The 23,532-nt window shown below is 72.5% G+C and overlaps 7 protein-coding genes across 9 annotated transcripts; 3 read left to right on the forward strand and 4 right to left on the reverse strand.

Moving 5' to 3' along the window:
- Positions 1 to 116: 116 nt before the first annotated feature.
- IL17RE (interleukin 17 receptor E) lies at positions 117 to 4,244 on the reverse strand. Its single transcript, XM_084531064.1, has 16 exons — positions 4,019 to 4,244; positions 3,907 to 3,922; positions 3,541 to 3,696; positions 3,345 to 3,442; positions 3,134 to 3,257; positions 2,908 to 3,047; positions 2,756 to 2,824; positions 2,580 to 2,646; positions 2,308 to 2,495; positions 2,164 to 2,211; positions 2,036 to 2,081; positions 1,801 to 1,949; positions 1,650 to 1,718; positions 1,515 to 1,566; positions 1,335 to 1,436; positions 117 to 1,173 (listed from the first exon to the last, which is right to left on the reverse strand). The coding sequence occupies exons 1-16, from the start codon at positions 4,127 to 4,129 to the stop codon at positions 554 to 556; spliced, it is 2,055 nt and encodes a 684-aa protein (XP_084387190.1). The 5' UTR covers positions 4,130 to 4,244; the 3' UTR covers positions 117 to 553.
- Positions 4,245 to 4,319: 75 nt separating this feature from the next.
- Positions 4,320 to 5,945, reverse strand: JAGN1 (jagunal homolog 1). Its single transcript, XM_084531099.1, has 3 exons — positions 5,825 to 5,945; positions 5,169 to 5,269; positions 4,320 to 5,053 (listed from the first exon to the last, which is right to left on the reverse strand). The coding sequence occupies exons 2-3, from the start codon at positions 5,255 to 5,257 to the stop codon at positions 4,591 to 4,593; spliced, it is 552 nt and encodes a 183-aa protein (XP_084387225.1). The 5' UTR covers positions 5,258 to 5,269; positions 5,825 to 5,945; the 3' UTR covers positions 4,320 to 4,590.
- A 49-nt stretch (positions 5,946 to 5,994) lies between these two features.
- On the forward strand, positions 5,995 to 7,861 carry RPUSD3 (RNA pseudouridine synthase D3). Its single transcript, XM_084531097.1, has 9 exons — positions 5,995 to 6,055; positions 6,286 to 6,353; positions 6,458 to 6,502; positions 6,631 to 6,727; positions 6,810 to 6,917; positions 6,999 to 7,083; positions 7,168 to 7,294; positions 7,383 to 7,525; positions 7,615 to 7,861. Exons 1-9 carry the CDS (start codon positions 6,009 to 6,011, stop codon positions 7,786 to 7,788), a joined length of 894 nt encoding a protein of 297 aa, XP_084387223.1. The 5' UTR covers positions 5,995 to 6,008; the 3' UTR covers positions 7,789 to 7,861.
- Positions 7,862 to 8,172: 311 nt separating this feature from the next.
- LOC311442073 (tubulin tyrosine ligase 3) lies at positions 8,173 to 14,080 on the reverse strand. The gene is made up of 13 exons (XM_084530839.1): positions 13,214 to 14,080; positions 12,807 to 12,925; positions 12,600 to 12,711; positions 12,421 to 12,516; positions 12,136 to 12,306; positions 11,051 to 11,443; positions 10,438 to 10,953; positions 10,018 to 10,345; positions 9,772 to 9,928; positions 9,509 to 9,657; positions 9,206 to 9,440; positions 8,701 to 9,136; positions 8,173 to 8,614 (listed from the first exon to the last, which is right to left on the reverse strand). The coding sequence occupies exons 1-13, from the start codon at positions 13,214 to 13,216 to the stop codon at positions 8,192 to 8,194; spliced, it is 3,138 nt and encodes a 1,045-aa protein (XP_084386965.1). The 5' UTR covers positions 13,217 to 14,080; the 3' UTR covers positions 8,173 to 8,191.
- A 147-nt stretch (positions 14,081 to 14,227) lies between these two features.
- TADA3 (transcriptional adaptor 3) lies at positions 14,228 to 16,960 on the forward strand. Its single transcript, XM_084531089.1, has 8 exons — positions 14,228 to 14,528; positions 14,617 to 14,867; positions 14,970 to 15,075; positions 15,268 to 15,409; positions 15,538 to 15,641; positions 15,727 to 15,836; positions 15,961 to 16,146; positions 16,227 to 16,960. The coding sequence occupies exons 1-8, from the start codon at positions 14,322 to 14,324 to the stop codon at positions 16,417 to 16,419; spliced, it is 1,299 nt and encodes a 432-aa protein (XP_084387215.1). The 5' UTR covers positions 14,228 to 14,321; the 3' UTR covers positions 16,420 to 16,960.
- Positions 16,961 to 16,997: 37 nt separating this feature from the next.
- On the forward strand, positions 16,998 to 21,095 carry CAMK1 (calcium/calmodulin dependent protein kinase I). Of its 3 annotated transcripts, none has more exons than XM_084531086.1 (12): positions 16,998 to 17,300; positions 17,669 to 17,766; positions 18,559 to 18,690; positions 18,924 to 18,998; positions 19,090 to 19,228; positions 19,324 to 19,450; positions 19,566 to 19,641; positions 19,731 to 19,843; positions 19,933 to 20,011; positions 20,115 to 20,202; positions 20,291 to 20,423; positions 20,538 to 21,095. In XM_084531086.1, the coding sequence occupies exons 1-12, from the start codon at positions 17,016 to 17,018 to the stop codon at positions 20,594 to 20,596; spliced, it is 1,404 nt and encodes a 467-aa protein (XP_084387212.1). In that variant the 5' UTR covers positions 16,998 to 17,015; the 3' UTR covers positions 20,597 to 21,095. The 3 variants fall into 3 exon arrangements, with proteins under 3 accessions (XP_084387212.1, XP_084387213.1, XP_084387214.1); XM_084531087.1 differs by having other exon boundaries at positions 17,000 to 17,300; positions 20,541 to 21,095; XM_084531088.1 differs by lacking the exon at positions 16,998 to 17,300 and having other exon boundaries at positions 17,342 to 17,777.
- On the reverse strand, positions 21,034 to 23,469 carry OGG1 (8-oxoguanine DNA glycosylase). Its single transcript, XM_084531096.1, has 8 exons — positions 23,414 to 23,469; positions 22,659 to 22,800; positions 22,342 to 22,574; positions 22,093 to 22,272; positions 21,835 to 22,013; positions 21,625 to 21,766; positions 21,458 to 21,507; positions 21,034 to 21,368 (listed from the first exon to the last, which is right to left on the reverse strand). The coding sequence occupies exons 1-8, from the start codon at positions 23,427 to 23,429 to the stop codon at positions 21,270 to 21,272; spliced, it is 1,041 nt and encodes a 346-aa protein (XP_084387222.1). The 5' UTR covers positions 23,430 to 23,469; the 3' UTR covers positions 21,034 to 21,269.
- Between the last annotated feature and the right edge of the window lie 63 nt (positions 23,470 to 23,532).

The following is a 23,532-nucleotide window of genomic DNA, read 5'->3' on the forward strand; positions in this document are numbered from 1 at the left end:
GCTGGTGCTGCAGGAGCCTGCCCCGACCCCAGCCCCTCCAGCCAGCCCCGTGCGGTGTGACCGACTGCACCGGGCGGCTCTGACCCCCCCCCCCAGCACACTCTGGCTACACAAAACAAGGTGAAACAGTGCTTTTATTCCACCCGACGCAGCCAAGCACCCGTTCACAAAGCTGCAGCCCAGAACGGGCGCGGGGAGCCCCTCGGAGCTGCGCCAGTCACTGCCCTGCATGGCCTCTCCAGCGCCGCCGCCGCGTCCCTCCGCCGGGCCCCGCATCTCCTCCGTAGCAGCACCTGCTGGAAACCGAGCTTCCCCCTTCCCGGGGCAGCGCCTCCGCTCCGGCCCCAGGAGCCGGCCAGGCGGGGAGCCCCGCAGCGAGGGCCAGCCCCGCTCAGAGCTGAGCCCTCCTTTTGGGCCCCCCCCGGTGCCCTCCTGCAGCCACACGCTCAGCCCAGCCCCGTCCAGGTGCATCCTGCACCGCTGGGGCCACCCTCGCACACCCGGCATGCGCCCAGCGCCGCTGCTCTGCCCAGCTCAGCCCCTGCGGGGGCACTCAGGTGCCGGGGGGCTGCAGCGGGGAGCTCGGACCCCCACCGGAGCTGCCCCCCGCCGCCTCTTTGCTCGCCTCCGCCTCCATCAGCCGGTGCAGGAGCCCCTTTGCCCGGCCGCGGAGGCGGTGGCCGGGGCGGCCACCCCGCAGGGCACCCAGCAGCCGGGGCAGCTCCTGGGGCAGGCGGTAGGTGGGCAGGGGCCGCAGGGGCCGGGGGACGTCGCGGGGGCTGCAGAGGCGGCTGAAGTAAACCAGCACCCAGTCCCGCCGGCGCCCCGCCGCCCCCAGCTCCCCGTGCAGGCAGGCCATGGCCGCCCCAAAAATATCGTGGGCGTCCCGGGGCTCCCCGCCGCCCTCACCCCCTCTCCAGAGGCGGAAGAGCCGGGAGCTGCCCCGGCTCCAGAGCAGCAGGACGGTGCCACGCTCGCGGCCCACGCGGCCCCGCTGCGCGTAGAGCCAGGGCAGGGCGCCCGCACGCCCCACGCCGCCCGCTTCCCACAGGTCCAGCCGCACCTCGCAGCCCAGCCCCGCGCGCAGCAGCTCGGCCAGGGCGCACACCAGCCCCAGGTGCTCCTCCGAGTCCGGGGAGTACAGCAGCAGCACGGGGCGGCCGCCCGCTGCGCCTGCAGACAGAGGGGACAGCGGTGACAGCCCCGTCCCGGGGAGCCCCGGTGGCACCGCGGCGCCCCGTGCCACCCCAGGGACCTCCCCAGCCCCAGGAGCTGTCACCCCCAGCCCGTGGGGTCACGGCGAGCCTCCCCTTCCCCGGATTTTTGCCCCTCACCGGCGGGTGGCCTCCATGCGGCGCGGCAGTTGAGGAGCAGCACGGTCAGCACCAGCCCCAGTGCCAGCCCCAGCCCCAGCAGCCCGAAGTGCCTGCGTGAGACTGGGAGAGGGGCGGTGAGGAGGGGAAAGCCCCCACACACCCCCCAGACCCTCCTGCCGGCCCCGGGACCCTGCTCACCATCGGGGCAGAGCAGCTGCTTCCTGGCGAAGCGCACGTCAGAGCGCCAGACCTGGGGGAAGGAGAGGGGTGAGGGGGGACAGGGTTGGACCCCGCAGGGTGCGGGCACCACGGCGGGGCTGGGGGACACCTTACCAGCACGCAGCTGCCCAGGACCTGCACCGGCAGCAGCAGCGCCAGCTCCCCTGGGGCAGAGCCGTCCGGCTGCAAAGCACGAGGCAGGGTCAGCACAGCCCGGGACAGCCCCCCTTGTGGTCCCCCCCCCCCATGGCCCCGTGCCGCTCACCCTCGTGACGGTGTAGACGGGGGCCTCAGGCTCGCACTGCCCGGCCCGGTGCTGGCACAGCGCTGCGCTGAAGGACGCGGGGACGCTGGAGGTGAGGTGCAGGCGGAGCTGCAGCCCCCGGACGCTCAGGGACACGTTCCAGGCGGGCTCTGCAGCCACCAGAGAGAGGGCTCACGGTCACCGTGGTGCGTGGGGACGCCCGAGGGGACGGGGCACCCTGACCCACGGGGCTCACCTGGCCGGTGGGGACACTCCACGTGGCTGCTGTTCCCGTAGGAGAACTGGGGGGACATGGGGTCAGCTGTGCCAGCGTCCACGGCCCCCCCGGTGCCTTCCCAAGCACTGCCACGCCCAGGGGCTTACCCTGAAGCAGAGCAGGGGGTGCACGTCCACCTTGTCCAGCGTGTACACCTGCAGGGGCAGAGGGAGCGTCACCGACTGTCCCCAACCTGCGCTGGGGTCCTGTGGGTGCCCACACCACGGCACAGCGAGGCCGGGCCCCCTCACCTGCTCCTCCTCGCTGGCCGTGGAGTTGGGGACGTCGTGGCAGGGCGCAGCCTCGGCTGCCACCTCCCTCCAGCACAGGGTGGCCCTGGGGCGCAGGGGGCAGCTGGCGCTCAGCGCCATCGCCATCTGGTCCTTGCTGCCGCTGCTGTAGTCGTGGAAGCGCACCGAGGACCACAGCTCGGGGCCGTCTGCGGGCACAGGGTCAGCAGGGTGTCAAACAGGGGGGGCTTGGTGTCCCCTTTTATGGGGCTGGGGTCCCCTCGGGCACTCACAGGCGTCCGGCTGCTCCTGGAAGGGGCAGCGCTTGCTGCGCAGGCTGTCACGCTGCGGGTAGGAGGCCTGGGGAGGGGGACACAGCAGTGAGGGTGTGCCGTGTCCCCGCCACCCGTGTCCCCTCGCTGCACGGGCACGCAGAGAGCCCCCAGCTCCCCACGGAGCAGTGACACACCTCGATGCACAGGCAGGGCACCAGGAACTCGTACGGCAGCGAGACGCGGTGGCCCCCCGGCACCAGGACCTGCGGGTATGGAAGTGGCACGAGCTGGCCGGGAGCGTGGGGACCCCCGGGGAGCGTGCCCCCCTCACCCCCCCAGCCATTACCTGCCGGTGGAAGGGCCGGGGCAGCTCCTCGCACTCCAGGGCCAGCTGGTGGCACAGCCGCACCATCAGGGCAGGGCCCTCGGGCACAGCCACCTCGATGGTGCGCGCCTCGGGGACCCAGGCGTGGGTGAAAGCGGGCCCTGGGGGGGGCACAGATAAGGGACAAGGGGGGGGTCAGCCGGTGCCAGCCCCCACCCCGGGACCCCCCAGTCCTTTCCAGCCTCACCGGGGGGCTCGGCGGTGACCAGGTGGCTGCGGCTGATGGCCAAACCTTGGTCGGGGACGGTGCGCAGGGACACCAGGACCTGCCGCCCGCTCTCCACCGGGAAGCAGTCGAACTGCACCTGCCACTGCGGGGAGCGGGGAGCAGAGGGGGTGAGCGTGCACCCCCCGTCCCCGTCCCCAACCCCGTTCCCCACCGAGCGCCCCGCACTCACCGGCGAGCTGCCCGGTGCCCGGTGCCGCCGCCACACCTGCAGCCAGCTGGCCCGGTTGGAGCCCAGCTCCAGGAAGTTGAGCTGCAGCCCGCGGAGCCCTGCGGGGACACCGGGGTGGGAAGGATGACACCGGGGGGTACGGGGACAGCCCCCACGACCCCACTGCTCCCCTCCCGGTGCCCCCCCAGCCCCGTACCTGCGGCACGGAGGGCCAGGCGCACCCGCAGGCAGGGCTGGCAGGGCAGCGAGGGCCGGCACAGCCTCGCCGTGCTCAGCGCCAGGGCCGGCGGCGTCAGCGGGGACCGACCGGGGGCTCCCCGGCGGCAGCGGGGGGGGCTCAGCGTGCTGTCGGCTACCGGGGAGAGGGGGGGGAGAAAACGCGGGCGGCCGTGCACCGGGCATCCCACGCACCGGGGAGCCCCGTGCACCGGGGAAGGGGGGGATCCCCCCGACCCCCCCCGTTCCCCTCCCCCAGCCCCGGGACCCGGCAGCTCCCTGCTCGCAGCCCGCGCCAGGCCCCGTGCACCGGGAGGGGGGGGCCCCGCTCGGCGGCGACACTCACCGCTGGCCCGGCACTCCTGCAAGCGAAGGGACGGCCATCAGCGCGCCTCGCCCCCGCTCCTTTCCCCTCCCCGTTCTCCCTCCCTCCCTCCTCCCGGTGCCCCGGTGCTCACGAAGTTGGCGGAGACCCGCAGGCGGGGCACGGCGGCACCGGCGGGCGGCACCGGCGGCACCGACAGCAGCAGCAGCAGCAGGGCGGTGGCACCGAGCAGAGGGAGCCCCATGGCCCAGCGCTGCTCCCGCCGGTGCCGGTGCTCGGTCCCCGGTGCTCGGTGCCCGCCCCGGGCCGGCCCCGCCGCATTCCTCCGGCGGCACGTGCGGCCCCGCCCGGTGCGCGCCGCCGCGACCTGCTCTCGGCAGCGCTTCCTGCGCCGGCCCCCGCGCGGCGCAGACACGCGTGGGAAAGCAGCGAGCTGGCGGCAGGGGTGGGGGCTTTATTTCCGTACCGGGACACAGCGGGGGGGGGGAAAAGGGGCTCCCGCGCCCACGGGGGACGTGCCAGCACCGGGGTCCCCGTGCCCTGGCGGTGAGCCCACGGTTTGTGGCTCGGTCCCAGGCGGTGGTCGAGGAGCCCCCACCCGTGGGGGCCACCCCGCAGCACCCCAGGGTGGGAGTGGAGCCAGTTTGGGCACGGAGCCCCCCAAAACGCTCCAGTTTTTGGGTGCGGGCGTCCGCTGGTCCCCGCTCACTTCTTCTTCTTCTCCTGCGTGCTGGTGAACCAGGAGTCCAGCAGCTTCTTGCTGTAGTAGAGCTGCCAGCCGTGCACCTGGGCGGCCACCACCACCACCAGGTACATGACGGAGACGGCAGAGAAGCCGAAGATGAAGCGGTACGCCTTGCCGTGCCGGTACAGCTGCTGCGCCATGGGGAACATCTCCATGGCCCCGTAGATGAGGGGAGCCACCGAGAAGAGCCCGGTGCTGATCATGGACAGCACCAGGTAGCTGATGTTGTTGCGGGGGAAGGAGAGGAGGCCTAGCAGGGAGGGCAGGATGCTGAGCAGGTAGGGGTACTCCCACTGGTAGGGCATGGCCACCCGGTCGTGGGGCAGCAGCTTGAGGTGCCCCACGCACATCTGCGCCAGCAGCAGCAGCCACAGCCCCACGTGCACGTAGATCAGGCGCTTGATCTCCGACTTCAGGGCCACGCTGCGGGGATTGGGGGGGATGACAGTGACCGGGGGGGCAGAACACAGCCCCGGGGGGCTGACAGTGACCAGGGGGGCCACGCATGGCCCCGGGGGCGGATAGGGGGGACACCCACCTCATCTGGTAGTGCGAGGCCACCCGCTCCCGGTGCTGGAAGTCGCTGCCGTCGGTGCCGGTGGCACGGGGACCCCCGCGGGAGGCCATGGCGAGGGCGGCCTGAGGGCTGACAGCGTCAGGGGAACCCCGGGGGACCCCTGGGACCCCCCCAGGACCTCCCGGGACCCCCCCAGGACCCCCCCCAAGACCCCCGGGACCCCCCTGGGACCCTCCAGGCACCCCCCAGGACCACCGGAACCCCCCTGGAAACCCCGGGACCCCCCCAGGATCCCCCCGGGACCACCCTGGGATCCCCAGGACCCCACCAGGACCCCCTCGAGACCCCCAGGACCCCCCTGAGACCCCTCCAGGACCCCCCCGGGACCCCCAGGAACCCCAAGACCCCCCCGGACCCCTCCCATACCCCCACAGGACCACCAGGACCCCCTCAGGACCCCCTCCGAGACCCCCAGGACCCCCCCAGGGACCCCCAGGACCCCCCCCAGGAACCCCAGGAACCCCCGGGACCCCTCCAAGACCCCTCCAAGACCCCCCCCAGGACCCCCCCGGTCCCCCCCAGCACCCCCTCGGGCACCCCTCGACCACCCCCAGACCCTCCCCATCCCCCCCCGGTGCCCCCTTCCCCGGTGCCCCCCCCCTCCCGCCGCACCCCACCTGCTACCGGGCGGCGACGCTCTGCCCGCCCTTCCGCCTCTCTATGGTCTCCGCCGCTGCTCCTACCCGCGGGCCGGCGGCCGCTCTATCCGCCCGGAGGCCTCGTCTCTATGGTCTTTATGCGAGGGGAGAGGGGGGGGGCTCTGCCCGCTCGCCGCCGCCGCCGCGCATGCGCAGTGCGCCCATGGCGGGGGGCGGCGGCGGGGCCGCGCGCGCGCTGGCGCGCGTGGGGTCAGCGGGGGCGCGCGTGGGGGGGGGGAGGACACGCGTGGGGGGGGGGCGTGGGGGCAGGGTTAGGGTTAGGGGCACGCGTGGGGGGCTGGGGGGGGCACACGTGGGGGCAGGGGGCTGGGGGGGGCTGGGCTGGGTTGGGACACGCGTGGGGGGGGCGTGGGGCTGAGCTCGGTCACGCGTGGGGTGTGGGGGGGGCGCCGTGTCCTCATCCTGCTCCATCATCACAGGCAGGGGCGAACGCCGAGCCCCCAGGAGGTGCTGGGGGCGCTGGAGGCGGCGGTGCTGCACCGGGAAGGTACGGAGGGGGGTCACGAGTGGGCGTGGGGGGGGGTCACGAGTGGGTTTTGGGGCAACCCACGCGTGGGGGGGGTCCCGCTGAGCTCCCACTGCATCCCGCAGGAGCCCTGCTGGCGCTGAACAAACCGCCCGGCCTGCCTGTGCTGGGTGAGTGGGGCTGGAGGGGGCACAGAGGGGTCACAGAGGGGTCATGGGGGTCACGGGGGGGGTCACAGAGGGGTCATGGGGGTCACGGGGGGGGTCACAGCCCCTGCTGACCCCCCCCCGCCCCCCAGGGCACCCCGGGGAGCTGAGCGTGGCCGCGCTGCTCCCAGCACTGCGCCGCCGCCTGGGGCTCCCCGCTGAGCTGCACGTGGTGAAGGCGCCCGCCAGGTATTTGGGGGGACACACACGGGGGGGGGGGGGGTTGTGGTTTTTTATTTTTGGGGGGGGGTCTCAGGGTTTTCTCCCGCAGGGACAGCTCCGGCCTCGTCCTCCTGTCCAGCTGCCGCCGCGCCACGGAGGAGCTGCAGCGCTTCTTCAGCCACCAGCGGCGCAGGGGGCGCTTCCCAGTCACCTACTGGTGGGTGCCCCCCCCCACGGGGGTCTCTCGTGTCCCCCCCCCACGAGGCAGGACCCCCCCCTCACCCCCCTGTCCCCACAGCACTGTCACCGTGGGGGTCCCGGCGGAGGCGGAGGGCGAGATCCGCGTGGGGCTGTGCCGGCGGCAGCACGGGGACGGGGCCGTGGTAAGGGGGCGATGGGGGGGGTTTGGGGGGATTTTGGGGAGGGGGGGGCACACGGGGGGGGTCGCTGAGGCTGTGCTGCTGCAGGTGGTGCCGGTGCCGTGGCCGGGGCGCCGCAGCGTGTCCCGCGGGGAGGTGAGGAGCACCCTGACCCGCTACCGGCTGCTGGGGGCGGCGGGGGGCTGCGCCCTGCTCCAGCTGCAGCCCAGGACGGGTGAGTGCCCCCCAGCCCTGCCCTGTGCCCCCCCCAAGGACCCCCCCCGCGGCACCAAACTCTGTGTTTCCCCCCCCCCTTTTTGCAGCCTTCCCCGGGCAGCTGCGGGTTCACCTCTCCCTGCTGCTGTGCCCGGCGCTGGGGGACCACGAGCACGGCCCCCGCGTGGGCAGGGTGCTGGGGGAGCCCTTCCTGCTGCCCCCCCCGGACACCCCCGCGCCTCGCACGCAGGTAAACGGCCATGATTTACTTCGGGGGGGGGGCATTTTTGTGCTGTCCCGTGCCGATAACCCCCCCTTTAAACCTCCCCCCCCCCATAGGTGCTGGATGCGGAGCTGCTGCGCCGCCTGCGGCTGCCCCCCCGCGGCCCCCCCCGCCTGCCCCTGCACCTCCACCTGCAGGAGCTGGCCCTGCCCCGTGCCCCCCTGCGCGCCCCCCCACCCCCCCACTTCCTACGCACCCTGCGGCTGCTGGGGCTGCCCCCCCCCGCCTAGCACAGCGGCTGGGTGGGGGGGGGACACACGCACAGCCCCCCCGCTTCCCCCCAATAAATCCCCACGTGGCCCCGAGCAGCCTGGTGTGATTTTTTCCTCCCGGGGGGGCTCCCCGTGTGCTTCCTGCTGCCTCCCCCCAGGGCTGAGTCACCCCCGGTGACCGCAGGACCCCCCCTTTTTCCCCCCCCCACACCATGACCCCGTTCCCAGCCCTGCTGCGGTGCCGTCGGCCCCAGTTCCTGCCACAGCCCCACAGATCTGGGGCACGGGGGGGGCTGGTAACCGGTGCCCCCCCCCAGCCCTTACTCCCCCACACAAAGGCACAGAGCCGGGCTCCTCTCACAGCCATATTTTTCCCCCCCCAGAGCCACTGGGGGAGATGGGGGGGGGCCAGGTGGGTGCGTCACGGCTCCTCTTCATCCCCCCTGAGCCCCCCCTGCACCTTCTCCCCCCCCCAGGGCTGAGCTGCCGGCAGCAGGGGCAGGGGGCTGAGGCGAGCCCGGCCCTGGCGGCTGGGGGGGGCTCCCCGGGGGGGCAGGATGGGGCCGGTGGCACCGGGATGGCCGCCGAGCAGGGGCAGAGCCACTGAGGGCTGGCAGCGCCGCTGCCCCAGCCCCCAGGGTCCCACAGCACCGGCCCCATCCTCCGCCCCCCCCGCTGCGGGTGGAGGGTGCAGGGGGGGGCACGAGGGAGTCCACGGCTTCCCGGGGGGGTCGCGGGTGCTCGCCGTGGTGCCGGGGGGCTTGGGGGCGCAGCGGGGTCTCCGCAGCGAGCAGCCCTCCACCGCCAGCTTCAGCCCCAGGTAGGGAGGGGTGGGCACGGCCGCCTGTTGGGGGGGTGGGGGGCACAGAGCACAAGGCTCGGTCTCGAAGCCGTGCCCAGCCCCCCCGTGCGCCCCCCCCTGCACCTCACCTGCTTGTAGATGAGCTCGAAGGCCCCGGTGGAGCAGTTGGGGTCGTCCCTGCGGTCGATGACGACGCGCAGCGTGTCGCGCTGCACCCCGGCGCACAGCCGCCCCGTCACCGCCGTGCTGCCGGCCATGGTGGGGCTGGCGTTGATCTCCAGCAGCCAGGGGCGGAAATCCTCCCCGAAAACAAAATCGGCCCCGTAGAGCTCGAAGCTGCCCTTCCGGCCCCGCACCAACCCCTGCGAGCAGCGCACCGCCCGCACCACCGCCGCCTTCATGCCCGGCACCATCACCTCGCCCCAAGCGCCCGCCTGCCCGCGCTGCGCCAGGTACGCCTGCAGCTGCCGGCACGACCACGTGTTATCGGGGGGCAGCCGGGGGTGCCGGGCCCCCCCGGGCTTGCAGTGTCGCTGGATGGCCTGGTTGCAGAGGTGGACGGCGCTGGGGAGAGAGCGCGGTGAGCGCAGGGGGCGAGCGGGGCGAGAGGAGGGCGCACGGAGCGGCACTCACGCGTCCAGGCGGCGCAGGGAGAAGGGCTGGGAGCAGAAGCGCAGGTAGCAGTGGCGGTAGAACCAGACGGTGAGCGGGTTCCAGTCGGTCACCAGGAACCACTGGCGCACGTCGAACTTGGTGCCGAAGATGAGCAGCGGGCGCTCCACGTATTTCTGCACCACCCAGCGGCCCTCCCGCGCCGCCTGGCCCGCCAGCCGCAGCACCTCGTCCAGCCGCGCCGTGCACGTGATGCCTGCGGGCACGGCGCCGTGTGGGGACCCCCCTTCTGTCCCCGTTGTCCCCCGTCTCGCCCCCCACTACCTCTCCCCCGGGATGCGGCTCCGGGTTTGAGGATCCAGACGTTGCGGTCGCCCTCCATGCGCAGCTGGGGCAGGCGCCCCGCCAGGCGCTGCAGCAGGAGCTGGCCCTGCTCCCGCTGCGCCCTGCTCAGCCGCGGCACGGCCCCCTCGCTGCAAAAAAAAAAAAAGGGGGGTGGGGGGTGCTCAGCACCGACCCCATGTGCGAGCCGCGTCCCCAGGGTGTCCCCTGGGTGTCCCCAGGGTGTCCCCGAGCCCGGCACTCACTGCACGGCGCGGTAGTAGCCCTGTAGGAAGCTGTCCCACGCGGCATCTGTGGTGCCGGGGGTTTTGGGGTCGCCGTCGATGTCCTGGTGGGTGAGGCTGCCCAGGTGCTGCCCGCACACCCGCAGCGCCTCCTCCACCAGCTGGGCACCCGGGCCCTCTGCGGGAGGGGGTGCGGGGTGAGGGACGGGGTGCTGCACCCCTCCAAGGGACCCTCGGGGTCCCTAACGGAGCCCCCCCCTGCGTCACCTGGTGGCTCGGTGGGGTTTGGGGCCGGGTCTGGCCCCGCTGGCACCTCCTGAGCCCTTTCCAGCGCCGCTTTGAGCAGGCTGCGCGCGGCGGTGAGGCGGAAATCCTCTGCGGGAGGGGAGGCATGGCCCAGCCGGCTGCTGCGCGGGGGGCACGGGGAAAAGGGGACACGGGGAGGGGGGCAGCGGGGGGCCGAGCCAGCCCCGAGCTCACCGATGAAGGCCTGGCGCTCGTCTGCGGCGCCCAGCCGGTAGCAGCGGGGGAAAAAGGTGTCGGGGTCGGCTTGGTCGAACCAGGGCAGGTTCCGCAGGGTGAGGCACAGCCCCTCCTGCATAGAAAAGGGCGGCAGCCCCCCAAAAAACTCCCTCGGCCCCCCGTTTTGCCACCCAATCCCCCGAGGCGGGATCCCCGCGGCCCCACCTTGGTGGTGAAGGAGCCCACGCGGCCGTAGTGGTTCACCACCTGGTCGGGCTGCAGCACGCGGCCCTGCACGGTGCTGCTGCGGGTGGTCCAGATGAAGTAGGGCACCTGGTCCCGCACCAGGCGGGACTGGGGGGGCACGGAGGGGCCGGCTGAGGCGGGACCCCCCCGCCCCACAGCCTCGCTGCCCCATCCGCATGAGGGTGTCGGGATAAAGGTCCCACACCGAGCAGGTGCCCGGTGGCTAACCATGAGGTCGTGGATGCCTTCGGGGTCCTCCTCGTCCTGCTGCTCCTCCTCCTCCTCTTCCTCCTCCTCCTCATCATCAGGCAGCCAGGAGGAGCTGGAGGACTCGGGGGCACCCTGCCCGGCCTCGCCGTCGCCACCTCCCTCCTGCTGCTGCCGGGGGCCGCCCGCCCTGCCCGCTCCCCGCTCCTTCCTCTCCACCCAGCCCCGCGCCCGCAGCAGGCGGCGGATCACGGGGTAGGGGCCCTGCAGCGTGAAGATTTTCTTCTCCTGGGAGGGGGGGACGCGAGGGCTGGGCGTGCTGCCCGCCCCGAGGGAGCTCGGCCCCAAAGCGGGGGATATTTTGGGGTCGGGAGCAGGCCCTCACCTTGATGGCCCTCTCCACGTGCAGCCTGACCTGCTTCAGCCGCTCGGGGTTGAGCTGGGGGCGGCCGCTGGGTGCCCCGTGCCCTGCGGGGACAGCTGAGCCCCAAAAGGGTGGGGGACAGCCCTTTGTGCGTCCCCCCCCTGTCCCCAACAGGCAGGGAGCAGGCACCCACCTGCCGTCCCCGCCGCGGCTTTCCCCGACCTCTCGATCCTCATGGTGGCCCCCGGGACGCCCCGCTGCCACGGACCCCTCCTGGGGGGCACCCGGGACGCGCCAGCCCCTCGGCACCCCCCTCACCGTCGCTGCTCCCGCGTGGGCGAGGCGTGGGGCACCCCACGGAGAACTGGGGGGGGGGGCGAGGGAAGCTGCTGGCAGCTCCCCCACCCCCGAGAACTGGGTGCCCAAACCCCACGAGCGGAGCAGGGGGGCTCCGAAAAGCAGGACGCAGCCCCCCCAAACCCTCCCCAAGCACCCCCTGACCCCCAAAACCCCTCGGTGCCCCCCTTCCTGCCCCCCCCCAGCACCCACCCCGGTCCTGCCCACACCGCCGGGGTCGCCCCCGTTGTTTACCATTGCCATGGTGCCACCCCTCGGCCCCTCCCCCTTCCATAGGCCCTCCCCCTTCTTCCATAGCCCCTCCCCGTGCCCCCCCCTTCCTTTTAATCCCCCCCAAAAATGACCAGAGCAGCCATGAGTACAGCAAGTGACCCTTTAAAAAACACAACGCGACAGGACTGGGGGAGCGGGGCCGCCCGGCCCCACGCACGCACAAGCCCAGGGGGGCCCCCGGCCACGGCACCGCCCCGGCCAGCGAGGAGCAGGGGGGGCGCAGCCGGTGCCCCCCCCTCGGGTCGGGGCCGCGGGGCTCGGCTCTCCTCCACCGGAACGGGCGGCCCCGGGGCTCTGCACAGGCGCCGGGAAGCCACGGAGACATCAGCACCGCCTAGAACTGCGAGGGGAGAGGAGGGATGCGTCCGTCAGCTGCCCCCCCGCTCCTCAAAAAGGGGAGAAATCGCCCCAAAACGCTGCCACCCCCCTCCCCCAGCCCAGATCCCGGCGGTGAGGGCCCCGCGTGAGAGCCTCACGTTTTTGAGGAACTCCTCCGCCACGATGCGGGCCCTGGCGTTGACGGAGAGCTTCATCTCGCTGATCTCCTTGTCGATCTCCTCCATGAAGTGGATGACGAAGTCCACCAGCTTGTGCTTGTACATCTGCTCCGTGTGGAAGTTGGTGATCAGGAAGCTGATGTCGTAGCCCTGGGGATGGAAAGAGCGGGGTGAGCACCCGGCGGGCACCCCCACGGCCCAGCCCTGCGCTGGAGACCCCCGAGGGGGAGCTGAAAGCCCCCTTTGCCCCCCCCCCAACATCACCTCCACGGGCTTCCTGCGCAGGATGAAGAAATTCTCGGCCCTCATCATCATGAAGCGCATGAACTTGTGGCACAAAATCTTCTCGATCTCGTCAGCCTGCGAAGAGCAGAGGGCGGTGAGGCGAGGAGGCCCCCTCCCGGTGTGAGCCGCCAGCCCGCCGCCCCCCCCACCCCCCGCACCTGCTTGACGGCGATGCTGACGCGCACGGAGTTGATGGAGCCCTCGATGAGCACCTTCTCCTTCTCGTTCCTGCTGATGATGACGGGCTGCAGCAGGAGCTCCTTGCTGCTCCTGCGGGAGGAAACGGTGCCGAGCGTGAGGGCGGGGGCAGCGCCGTGACGCCCGGTGGTGCCCGGTGGTGTGCGGGGAGCGGGGAGCGGCCGTACCTGACCTCCACCTCGGGCTTGTTGTGGCGCTCCACCACCTGCGAGGAGAAGTTCTCCAGGCACAGCGCGGCCTGCAGCGTGGCGCGCACCGCGTTCAGGTACGGGCGTAGCGTGGCGGTCTGCGGGGAACGGCAACGGCGGCACCGGAACCGGAACCGGCACCGGAACCGGCACCAGCGTCAGCACCGGCAGCGTCAACACCGGGCCCAGGCCCAGGCCCCGGCCTCAGGCCCAGACCCAGGCCTAGACCCAGGCCCAGGCCCAGCTCCCGCTCCCGGTCCCGGTCCCCGCCCCCGCCCACCCCCGGTTCCCGGTCCCGTCGCCGCATCCCGGTCCCCGGTCTCCGGTCCCAGCCCCGCCGCCCGTTCCAGCCCCCGATCCCGGTCCCGGCCCCGCCCCGCCCGCACCATGTTGTCAGCCCGGTCCCGTCCCGCTCCGCTCCGCTCCGCTCGGTTCCGCTCCGCTCCCGGGAGGCGGAAGTGGCCGCTCTCCTCTTCCGGGATGCGCGGCACCTCCCACTGCGGCGGGAGGGGGGAGGCGGGAGGATCCCTCTGCGCGCCCAGCGCTCGGATCCAGGCCAAAAGATCCCACCGCGCCTCTCTGAGGATCTATAACGCCTTTCAGAGTGATCCCGGCGGGGATATTGGGGAACGCAGCGGCAGCATCCCGTGAGAGCGGCTCATCCGCCCCCGTTCCCCCCCTCTCCCCGCCGCGCTTGGTACGCTCCCGTCAGCGCTTCCATATTAGGGCAGGCAGACGGCGCGCGGCTTTAGCCAATGGGCGGCGGGCGCTGGGCGCGGCCTGGCCAATGGGGAGCGGGGGGCGGGGCGGCGGCGGCGCGGCCGACGGGGGCCGGAAGGGGGCGAGCGGCCTAGGCCTGGCCCGGCCCCCGCGGCGCCCCGCAGCCCCCCGGTGCCCCCCCCCGCCCCCAGCCCCTGCCCTCCGGTGCCCTCCGGTGCTCGCCGCTTCCCCGGTGCCCCCCCCCGGTACCCTCCGGTGCCCCCCCGGTGCTCCCCGGTACCGCTCCGGTACTCCCCGGTGCCCCCCCGGTGCCTCCCGGTAACTCCCGGTGCACCCCCGACGACCCCCGGTGCCGTCTGGTGTCCCCCCGGTGCCTCCCGGTACCCCTCCGACGACCCCCGGTAACCCCCGGTGCCTCCCGGTGCCCCCCCGGTACCCGTCCATCCCTCCCGGTGCACCTCAGGCCCCCCCCGTTATCCCCCGGTGCCTTCCCATTCCCCCCCGGTTCCTCCCATTACCCCCCGGTGCCTCCCGGTACCCCTCCGACAACCCCCGGTGCCTCCCGGTACCCCCCCACTACCCCCCATTCCCTCCCGGTGCACCCCAGACCCCCCCCGCACCCTCCCGGTGCCCTCCCGTTACCCCTCGGTGCCCCCAGCTCCCCCTCAGTGCCCCCCCAGCACCCCCTGGTACCCCCCGCTGCCCCTCAAAGTGTTACCGGGATCCCCCCGCTCCCCCCCGGTGCCTCCCCCCGGTGCCGCCACCGCCACCGCCATGAGCGAGCTGAAGGACTGCCCGCTGCAGTTCCACGACTTCAAGTCCGTGGACCACGGCAAGGTGTGCCCGCGCTACACGGCCGTGCTGGCCCGCTCCGAGGACGACGGCATCGGCATCGAGGAGCTGGACACGCTGCAGCTGGAGCTGGAGACGCTGCTCTCCTCCGCCAGCCGCCGCCTCCGCGTGCTGGAGGCCGAGACGCAGGTGGGGGGGGACAGTCCCGGGGTCCCCGTGTCCCCTCCCTGTGTCCCTACACAATTCCCCAACACGGGGTCGTTCTCTTTTTTTCCAGATCCTAACAGACTGGCAGGACAAGAAGGGCGACCGGCGGTTCCTGAAGCTGAGCAAGGAGCACGATGTGGGGCCCTCCGTCAAGCACGGGAAGCCCAAGAAGCAGAAGCTGGAGGGCAAAGGGGGGCACGGCACCGGGCCCGGCCCCGGGAGGCCCAAATCTAAGAACCTGCAGCCCAAAATCCCGGAGTACGAGTTCCAGGACGACCCCATCGAAGTGCCCCGGATTCCCAAAAATGATGCCCCAAACAGGTGCCCCAAACCGGGATCCCCGCTGCCTTCACCCCACGGTGGGGAAAGCCCCCCGGTGTCCCCGCAGGTTCCCTCACCCCCCCGTCCCCTCCGTCCTCGCAGGTTCTGGGCGTCGGTGGAGCCGTACTGCGCCGACCTCACCAACGAGGAAGTCCGAGTCCTGGAGGAGCTGCTCAAGCCGCCCGAGGACGAGGCCGAGCATTACAAGGTGAGGAGCTCCAGCCCCCCCCTTACTCCGTTCATCCCTCACCCACTCTCCTGCCCCCTCTCCTCGATCATCTCCTTGGCCAGGCCTCGCACGGCGCCCGAGGAGCCCCTCCTCATCCTCACCACCCCGTCAGCCCCCCTCCGGAGGGGCCGTGAGCCCCGTGCTGAGCGTGCCCCCCGCCTGTCCCCGCAGATCCCGCCCCTGGGGAAGCACTACTCGCAGCGCTGGGCCCAGGAGGACCTGCTGGAGGAGCAGAAGGACGGAGCCCGGGCTGCAGCCGCTGCCGACAAGAAGAAAGGCGTCCTGGGGCCGCTCACCGAGCTGGACACCAAAGGTGCCTTCGTCCCCGCCTGGCACACCGGGCTGGGGGCTGTGGGGAGAGATTCGGGGGGCTGGCACCCAGCTTCTGCAGAGCCAGAGCTGCCTCCGCCCCGCTGCTGATTATTTTTTTCCCCTCGGCAGACGTCGATGCCCTGCTGAAGAAGTCGGAGGCCCAGCACGAGCAGCCCGAGGACGGGTGTCCCTTCGGGCCCCTGACGCAGCGCCTGCTGCAGGCCCTGGTGGAGGTGAGGGGGCTGGGGGCTGCGGTGGCCCCGCGGGGCTGTGGCCAGGCCGGCTGTGACCCTCCCCTCCTTGCGCCCCGCTCTCCAGGAGAACATCATCTCCCCCGTGGAGGACTCCCCCATCCCCGAGATCGCCGGCAAGGACTCGGGAGCTGACGGCGCCGGCACATCCCCCCGCAGCCAGAACAAACCCTTCAGGTGAGCGTTTGGGGCGGCTCGGAGCCATCCGTGGCGCTTCCCCCGCCCCGATGGGACGCGACGCGGGGGTAGCAGCGCACGGGGGTCGTCCCCACACTCAGCGCCCGCCCCCCGCCCCTCGCAGCGTGCCCCACACCAAGTCCCTGGAGGGGCGGATCAAGGAGGAGCTGGTGGCGCAGGGCCTGCTGGAGTCTGAGGACCGGCCCGCGGAGGACTCGGAGGACGAGGTCCTGGCCGAGCTGCGCAAGAGGCAGGCGGAGCTGAAGGCGCTGAGCGCCCACAACCGCGCCAAGAAGCACGAGCTGCTGCGGTGAGCGCGGGCAGGGATGGGCTGGGCGCGTTTGGGGGGCACAGAGCGGGCAGGGATTGACCCCCCCGTGGTGTCCCCAGGCTGGCCAAGGAGGAGCTGCACCGGCAGGAGCTGCGGCAGCGCGTCCGCATGGCCGACAACGAGGTGATGGACGCCTTCCGCAAGATCATGGCGGCGCGGCAGAAGAAGCGCACGCCCACCAAGAAGGAGAAGGACCAGGCCTGGAAGACGCTGAAGGAGCGCGAGAGCATCCTCAAGCTGCTGGACGGGTAGCGGGGCGCTCAGCACGGCACCCCCAGCGCCTTCAGCTGACTGTCACGGGGACGAGGAGGTGGCCCTGTCCCCTGTCCCCTGCGGGGTCCCGGCGTGCCCGCGGTCCCCACGGTGTCACCCGTGGGCTGGGGACAGAGAGGGTGTGATCACACCGTGCCACCCAGCACCTCAAGGTGCTGCTGAGGGGCGCGTCCTGCTCCGTGCCCTGCTCTGCTGCCGCCACCAGGGCGGGAGCTGGGGCGCGGAGGTGACACCCGGGGGCCACAAAGCGTCCCTGGGGGGGGGGACACAGCCCCCTGGTGGCTTCTGCTCCCCTGGTTCTTGGGGTGCCTGGCCTCTGAGGGACAGCCGGGGCAGCTCCCACGGCCACGCTGCCTCCCGCAGCACCCAGCTCCGCGTGGACACGAGTGGGAGCTGCCCACGGGCCGTGGGGGCAGCAGCGTGGCGGTGTCACCGGGGAGGGGGGCGGATTTTGGGGAGGGGGCGCGGGGGGCTCGGGCTGTACCTGTGGGTTCATGCAGGCAATAAAAGGAGCCCGGCACGAGCAGTGTGCTTCCGTGGGGGCCTGGGGACACGCGTGGGTGGGTGGGGAGACAATGGGGGGGGGGCGTGGGGTGCCCCCCAACCCCGTGGGTGCGTCCCCCGTGGGGTGTCCCCATCCCCGGCTCCCCGGGGTGGGTCCCTGCTGTGGGGTGTCCCCCCCGGTGTCCCCGCAACCGCCCCCCCCCGGCCCGCGGTCACGCGTGGGCACCCCACCCGCGGCCTCCCATTGGCTGTTTGCGGGCTGGCCCCGCCCCTCCCGTGACGTCAGGGCCGCCCGGCGCGCCGTGCCGGGAGCAGCCGCCGCCGCCGCTCCGCTGCGCGCGGGGCCGGGGCCGTCGGTAAGGGCGGGGAAGGGGGGGGGGCGCGGCGGGGAAGGGAGGGGAGGGGGCGGCGGGGACGCGCGTGGGGACCCCCCCCACACCCTGCCCCACTCGGGATCTGCGTGGGCAGCGCCCCGAACCCACGCGGGGAGCAGCAGCCGCGCCCCGGGCATCCCCGGTGAGGTCCCCACGCGGGACCGGGAGCGCACGGGGACCGTCCCCGGTGGCCGCAGTCCCCACGTCCCCGCGCCCTGCCACCCGTCCCGCCCGCTGCCGCATCCCGTGGGGTGCTGGCACCGAGGGACCATGCCTGTGGGGTCGCAGCCGCGGTGTCACCATGTCACCCCGTGCCACCCACCCGGTGCCACCCGGTGCCACCCCCGCAGGCCCAGGCCACCATGCCGCTGGGGCGGGACGGGCCCGGCTGGAAGAAGCGGACCGAGGACATCCACCGCATCTACGACTTCCGAGAGGTCCTGGGCACGTGAGTCGCAGGTGGCACCGGCGCTGGCACTGCCACCACCACGCCTGGCCTGGGTGGGGAAGGGGGTGGGGGGGGGAGGTTGGAGCGGCGCCAGCTCAAATATTGGCACGAGGCGGGTGCCACCGCCGCGGGATGGCACCTGTGGGGCTGGGCTGGGGGCAAAGGGACGGGCAGGGGGGTGTGGGGACAGGCAGGGGACATGGGGACATGTGGGGGGTGTGGTGCTGTCTGCCCTGTGACGCCGTGCCACGCCGTGCCCCCCATCCGAGGGTGCCACCCCGGCGGGTCCCTGTCCCCCGAGGGGCACGCGGTGGCACCCGGTGCTGCCTGGGTGCCGTAAGGCTCTTAGGGTGGATTACCGGGTTAATTACAGCAGGGATTAGGGCACGGCAGCGCCGGCGCCCTGCCCTCCACCTGCCCCACCTGGGCACCTTTGGGTCCCCCCATGGCACCCTGGGGGCATACGGGCTGGGGTGGGAGTCCCACCGTGGGGCTGTCCCCACCTCCCCGGGGCCGCCGTCCCCTCCTGTCCCTGGGAAGGGGACGAGCAGCGGGGTGGGGGGGTTATGGGGTGCCCCGAGCACCCTGGCACCGTAAGGGCCCGCGTCCCACGGCCCGTCCGTCCCAGCGGGCGGCTCCTGCTCGCCTTTCTCCTATAAATAGCCGGACTTTCTGCCTGTCACCATGGCAATGGCAGCGCGGCTGCTCTGGCAGTGTCCCCCCCCCGTCCGTCCGTCCGTCCGTCCTTTCCTCCCCCCCCACCCCGGGCTCACCCATCCCCTCCCGCACCAGGGGGGCCTTTTCCGAGGTGGTCCTGGCGGAGGAGAAGGCGACCCAGAAGCTGGTGGCCATCAAGTGCATCGCCAAGAAGGCGCTGGAGGGGAAGGAGGCCGGCCTGGAGAACGAGATCGCCGTCCTGCACAAGTAGGGGAGGCAATGAGGGGGCTGGGGGGGGCACACACACACACACCCCCCTCGTGCTGCCCCCCCCGGGCACGGCACCCATCCCATCGGGGCGTTATCAGCACGCCCGAAATAGCCCGGCACGCGGTGCCCTGCAGGGCATGGGCTGCTCCCTGCCCTGCCAGCCTGCTGCCTTTGCGGGGGGGGGCACATCCTGACCCCACTAATCCCCCCCCTTATCGCCCCCCCAACAGGATCAAGCACCCCAACATCGTGGCCTTGGATGACATCTACGAGAGCAGCAGCCACCTCTACCTCATCATGCAGCTGTGAGTGCCGGGACTGGGTGTTGGGGAGGGGGTCCGGGGGGGCTGCCCCCCACCCCAGGGGAAGGGCTGATGGTGCCACGTGGCCCCGCAGGGTGTCGGGGGGGGAGCTCTTCGACCGCATCGTGGAGAAGGGCTTCTACACCGAGCGCGACGCCAGCGCCCTGATCCGGCAGATCCTGGACGCCGTCAGGTACCTGCACGACATGGGCATCGTGCACCGCGACCTCAAGGTGAGCAGGGGGGGGGGAAAAGGGGGGAAAAACGGGGTGTGGGGGGTGTGGGGGGGCTCCTGGTGTCACCCGTCCCTGCCGCCCCCACCCCGCAGCCCGAGAACCTGCTGTACTACAGCCTGGAGGAGGACTCCAAGATCATGATCAGCGACTTCGGGCTCTCCAAGATCGAGGGCTGCGGCAGCGTCATGTCCACCGCCTGCGGGACCCCCGGATACGTGGGTGAGCCCCCTGGGGCTGCGGGGCTCCCCGCGGTGCCGTTCTGGGGTCCCCCCACCCACCTTGGGGACCCCCACCCACCTCAGGACCCCCCCCACCCACCCCATCTCTCCCCCAGCCCCCGAGGTGCTGGCGCAGAAGCCCTACAGCAAGGCAGTGGATTGCTGGTCCATCGGGGTCATCGCCTACATCCTGTGAGCCCCCCCCCCCCAAGTCCTTCTGGGGCTGCCCGGGGTTGCCGAGCCCCCCCCCCTTTCATCCTATGTTGTCCCCCCCCCCCCAGGCTGTGCGGGTACCCCCCGTTCTACGACGAGAACGACGCCAAGCTCTTCGAGCAGATCCTGCGGGCCGAGTACGAGTTCGACTCACCCTACTGGGACGACATCTCGGACTCGGGTGAGCCGTGGGGGGGGCCGGGCACAGTGGGTGGGGGGGTGGTTTGCACAAAGGGGGGGCTCTCACGGCTGCTCTGCGCCCCCCCCCAGCCAAAGATTTCATCAGGCACTTGATGGAGAAGGACCCCAAAAAGCGCTTCACGTGCGAGCAAGCCCTCCAGCACCCCTGGTAAGGATTTGGGGGGGGGGCTCCTCTCAAAGCTCCCTCCCTAGGGTGAGCTGCGCCCCCCCTTGAAGCTTTGGGCCCCCCCCGATCCCCTTTTTACCCCCAGGATCGCCGGGGACACGGCCCTGGACAAGAACATCCACCAGTCGGTGAGCGAGCAGATCAAGAAGAACTTCGCCAAGAGCAAGTGGAAGGTGAGCGGGGCCGGGGGGGGGCATTACGGGGCGGGGGGGGCCACACAGCGGTGCTGGGACACGGTGACGGACACCGTGCTCTCGGCAGCAAGCCTTCAACGCCACGGCCGTGGTGAGGCACATGAGGAAGCTGCAGCTGGGAACCAGCCAGGAGGGCCCCGCGCAGCCCCCGCTGAGCAGCCCCTGCCACGGCCAGCGCCTGGGGGGGGCCTCCAGCAACGGTGAGCCCTGACGCCCCCCCTCCCTATTTCCCCCCCCCCAAATCCTCGTCCCACACCCCCACGGGTCTGGGGGTGCCGCCAGGCTCTCACCCCGTGTCCCCCCCCTCCCACCAGCAGGGTCGGACTGCGAGCGGGCGCTGGCGAACAGACCCCCCCGGCTGCCCCCACACTGAGGGCCTGGCCCCCACCCGCACAGCTCGGCGCTGGGGGGCCGGGGGGGGGGGGCACAGCTGGACGGGGCAGGGCGTTTTGGGGGGGGTCCGTGGGGGTCCTGCCCCCGATACAGGCTGTGGTGCTGAGGCAGGGGGGGTGCCCAGCCTCACAGACCCCAAAAACCCCCTCTCCACCCCCCCCATCTGCTCCTTTTTTGGGGCAGAACCGTGGGGGGGGGGGGGCACCCTGCCCTGCTGCCAGCCAGCCCCGGGAGGGACCCCTTTTTTTTTGGGGAGGGGGCTGCCCCCCTGCAGGCTTGGAGCCGAGGTCTGCACGGGGCAGGGGGCAGCTCCCAGGAGCACCCCCAAGGCTGGGGGGGGGAAGGAGAGGGGGGGCTCCAGCCGGGCCCTCTCCCTCCCTCCCTGCTCCGGCCCCCCCCCAGCATGCTCCAGGCGCATTTTCCAAATGGATGTTTCTATTTTATTGCTTGTAATAAAGGAAACAGGCGAGAGCCGCCCAGCTCGGCTCGGCCCCCCTGGGGCCAGCAGCTCCCTCGGCGCCAGCAGCTCCCCGGGGCGCACAGCGGGCAAGGGGGGGGGACAGCCACGGCCCTGCCCCTGCGCCCCCCCCTTAGGGCTTTGCGAACCCCCTTTAGGGTTTTGTGAACCCCTTTTAGGGCTTCGTGGCCGTCCTTTAGGGTTTTTTGTCCCCGCAGCTCTCCCGGCCCCTCTTGGCCCGCTTCCCGCTGCCGGCCGCATCCTGCCCCTTGTGGAGGGCGGCGCAGAACAGGACCTGGGGAGGGGGTTAAGGTGCTGGGTGGGCACAGCCTGGGGGGGGGCAGATGGGTTTTGGGGTGTGGGGCAGCACGGGGGGGTACTCACTGCCTGCGCCCAGCCCGCGTAGGGTCCCCACAGCCCGCGGAAGAAGTCTCCTGCAGGGAGATCGGAGCCAGCCGTGGGGAGGGGGCTCAGCCCGTGCCCTCCGAGCCCTGGGTGGGGGGCTCAGGGACGGGGCTGTGGGGTGCTGAGCGCCGTTTTTGGCCCCTCACCGATCTCCTGGTGCATGCGGGCCGTCAGGGAGCGTGCGCCCGGCGCGGCCCCGTAGTGCTGCCGCGCCATGCGCCACACGTGGGTGTCCACCGGCACCGCCTCCGCCTTGTCCAGCGCCATCAGGCACACGCAGTCGGCCACCTGCCACGCGTGCCGCCGTCACTCCCACCGCCACCACCCCATGTCCCCATCCCTATTCCAGCACCCACCTTGGTCCCCACGCCCGGCAGGGCGCACAGCACCCTCCTGGCCTCGGCGTAGGGCTTGGCGCGCAGCCGGCGCAGCCCCTCGGCCCCCAGCCCCTCGGCGATGGCCCGCGCGCTGCCGCTCACGTACTTGGCCCGGTAGCCGAAGCCCAGCGCCCGCAGCTTGGCCTCGGCGTCGCCGCCTGCGAGGGGACAGCGGGGCCGTGGGACCGGGACCCCAAATTGGGCGGGAGGAGGGCGGTCAAGGAGAGGGGGGGGGACCTGCTAGTGCTGCCAGGGAGGGGAAGGCGTGGAAGGGCCGCGCGTCCAGCTGGCACAGCCGGCGGCCGAAGGCCTGGCAGAGGCGCTCGATCATGGCGGTGATGCGGGCGACGTGGTTGTTGGAGGAGCAGATGAAGGACAGCAGGCACTCCACCGGGTCCTGCCGCAGCACCCGCACCCCTACGGGACGGACGGGGTCAGGGGGAGCCCGCTGGGTGCCGTCACCATCACCCTATAGGGTTGCCCAACCTGGGAAGTCGCCGGCCACCCTATGGAAGTGGGGGTCGGCCGCCCCCCAGGCGCGGTAGAGGGCCGGCAGCCCCACGTCCAGCTGGAAGTAGTCCCGCAGGATGCCGTCGGTGTGGGGGCCGGGCGGCTCCTCGCTGTACACCGTGTACCACAGCCGGTCCCGCTCCTGCACCAGCGTCCAGACGCGGGCACCCAGCACCCCCGTCCAGGCCCCGGGGCTGCTCTCCTGCCACCTGCCAGGCACTGGGCATCGGGACGGGCTCCGTGACCCCCGGTAGCCCCCCCGTAGCCCCCTGTAGTCCCCCCTGTGGGCTCACCGGAACGTCTGCCCCGAGGACAGCACCAGGTCCAGGCGCAGCTCGGCCGCCGGGCAGCGCAGCGAGCGCCACAGGGCCGGGCAGGAGGAGGGGGCGTCCCGCAGAGCCATGGGGGTGCTGGGGGGGGGACGGCGGCGCCCCTCTGCCCGTGGAGGCAGCGGGGTCAGGCGCTGCCTCGACACCCACCTGTACCCTATAGCGTGCCCCCCCCACTCTGTGCCCCCTCCCTGTTGTGTAATGCCCCCAGACCCCCTTTTTTCCCTCCCAGACCCCTCCCCCATCCCCATTTTCCCCCCAGACTCCCCCCTCCCCAATTCCTGCCCCAAGCCCCAGAATCCCCCCAGCACTCCCACTCTAGCCCCCCAGCCCCACAACCCCTCCCCAGCCCCCTATAGCCCCCCCCACTTTCCCCCAGCCCCAATTCCTCCCCTCCAAGCCCTCAACCCCAATTCTTCCCCCCCAACCCCCAATTCCTCCCCAGCCCCCTATACTTTCCCCCAGCCCCCCCCAATCCCCCATTCTGCCCCCAGCCCCAATTCCTCCCCTCCTAGCCCCCCCAACCCCACTTCTTCCTCCCTAGCCTCCCCAATCCTCCCCCCAGCCCCAATTCCTCCCCTCCCAGCCCCCCATCTCCCCATCACTCCTCCCCCGACCTGCCCCCCCATAGACCCCCCAGCACCCCCATAGACCCCCCCCAGCGCCCCCCCACCCCATAGAGCCTCCCTCCCCGAATTCCCCCCCCCAGCGCCCCGCACCATGGAGCTCCCCCATGCGCGCACAGCGCCCCCCCCTCGGCGCCGTTTCCGTTCCCTCTGGCCCAGCCCCGGAAGCGGCTGAGTCCCGGTGCCCCCCCCCACAACCTCCCGGTACCTCC

This window comes from Aythya ferina (genome assembly GCF_964211825.1).
Source record: "Aythya ferina genome assembly, chromosome: 10".
Classification (NCBI taxonomy): Eukaryota; Metazoa; Chordata; class Aves; order Anseriformes; family Anatidae; genus Aythya; species Aythya ferina.

What these genes read in the sequence shown, in the direction of transcription:
- CAMK1 (XM_084531086.1), top strand. Translation starts at nt 17,016, where the DNA reads ATGGGGGGGGGGCGTGGGGTGCCCCCCAACCCCGTGGGTGCGTCCCCC. An exon ending in TCGCCAAGAGCAAGTGGAAG is followed by an intron (nt 20,203 to 20,290) that starts GTGAGCGGGGCC and finishes TGCTCTCGGCAG; the next exon opens with CAAGCCTTCAACGCCACGGC. An exon ending in GGGGGGGGCCTCCAGCAACG is followed by an intron (nt 20,424 to 20,537) that starts GTGAGCCCTGAC and finishes CCCTCCCACCAG; the next exon opens with CAGGGTCGGACTGCGAGCGG.
- TADA3 (XM_084531089.1), top strand. Translation starts at nt 14,322, where the DNA reads ATGAGCGAGCTGAAGGACTGCCCGCTGCAGTTCCACGACTTCAAGTCC. An exon ending in CACCGAGCTGGACACCAAAG is followed by an intron (nt 15,410 to 15,537) that starts GTGCCTTCGTCC and finishes TCCCCTCGGCAG; the next exon opens with ACGTCGATGCCCTGCTGAAG. An exon ending in TGCTGCAGGCCCTGGTGGAG is followed by an intron (nt 15,642 to 15,726) that starts GTGAGGGGGCTG and finishes CCCGCTCTCCAG; the next exon opens with GAGAACATCATCTCCCCCGT.
- LOC311442073 (XM_084530839.1), bottom strand. An exon ending in TGGGCTCCTTCACCACCAAG is followed by an intron (nt 10,346 to 10,437) that starts GTGGGGCCGCGG and finishes TTTTCTATGCAG; the next exon opens with GAGGGGCTGTGCCTCACCCT. An exon ending in GGCTACTACCGCGCCGTGCA is followed by an intron (nt 9,658 to 9,771) that starts GTGAGTGCCGGG and finishes TTTTTTTTGCAG; the next exon opens with CGAGGGGGCCGTGCCGCGGC.
- IL17RE (XM_084531064.1), bottom strand. Translation starts at nt 4,129, where the DNA reads ATGGGGCTCCCTCTGCTCGGTGCCACCGCCCTGCTGCTGCTGCTGCTG. An exon ending in CCTGGCCCTCCGTGCCGCAG is followed by an intron (nt 3,443 to 3,540) that starts GTACGGGGCTGG and finishes GTGTCCCCGCAG; the next exon opens with GGCTCCGCGGGCTGCAGCTC. An exon ending in CCCGGCCCTTCCACCGGCAG is followed by an intron (nt 2,825 to 2,907) that starts GTAATGGCTGGG and finishes CCATACCCGCAG; the next exon opens with GTCCTGGTGCCGGGGGGCCA.
- JAGN1 (XM_084531099.1), bottom strand. Translation starts at nt 5,257, where the DNA reads ATGGCCTCCCGCGGGGGTCCCCGTGCCACCGGCACCGACGGCAGCGAC. An exon ending in GCCTCGCACTACCAGATGAG is followed by an intron (nt 5,054 to 5,168) that starts GTGGGTGTCCCC and finishes CAATCCCCGCAG; the next exon opens with CGTGGCCCTGAAGTCGGAGA.
- RPUSD3 (XM_084531097.1), top strand. Translation starts at nt 6,009, where the DNA reads ATGGCGGGGGGCGGCGGCGGGGCCGCGCGCGCGCTGGCGCGCGTGGG. An exon ending in CGCGCGCTGGCGCGCGTGGG is followed by an intron (nt 6,056 to 6,285) that starts GTCAGCGGGGGC and finishes CCATCATCACAG; the next exon opens with GCAGGGGCGAACGCCGAGCC. An exon ending in GCCCGGCCTGCCTGTGCTGG is followed by an intron (nt 6,503 to 6,630) that starts GTGAGTGGGGCT and finishes CCCGCCCCCCAG; the next exon opens with GGCACCCCGGGGAGCTGAGC.
- OGG1 (XM_084531096.1), bottom strand. An exon ending in GGTGGCCGGCGACTTCCCAG is followed by an intron (nt 22,273 to 22,341) that starts GTTGGGCAACCC and finishes TCCGTCCCGTAG; the next exon opens with GGGTGCGGGTGCTGCGGCAG. An exon ending in CCGCATGCACCAGGAGATCG is followed by an intron (nt 21,508 to 21,624) that starts GTGAGGGGCCAA and finishes ATCTCCCTGCAG; the next exon opens with GAGACTTCTTCCGCGGGCTG.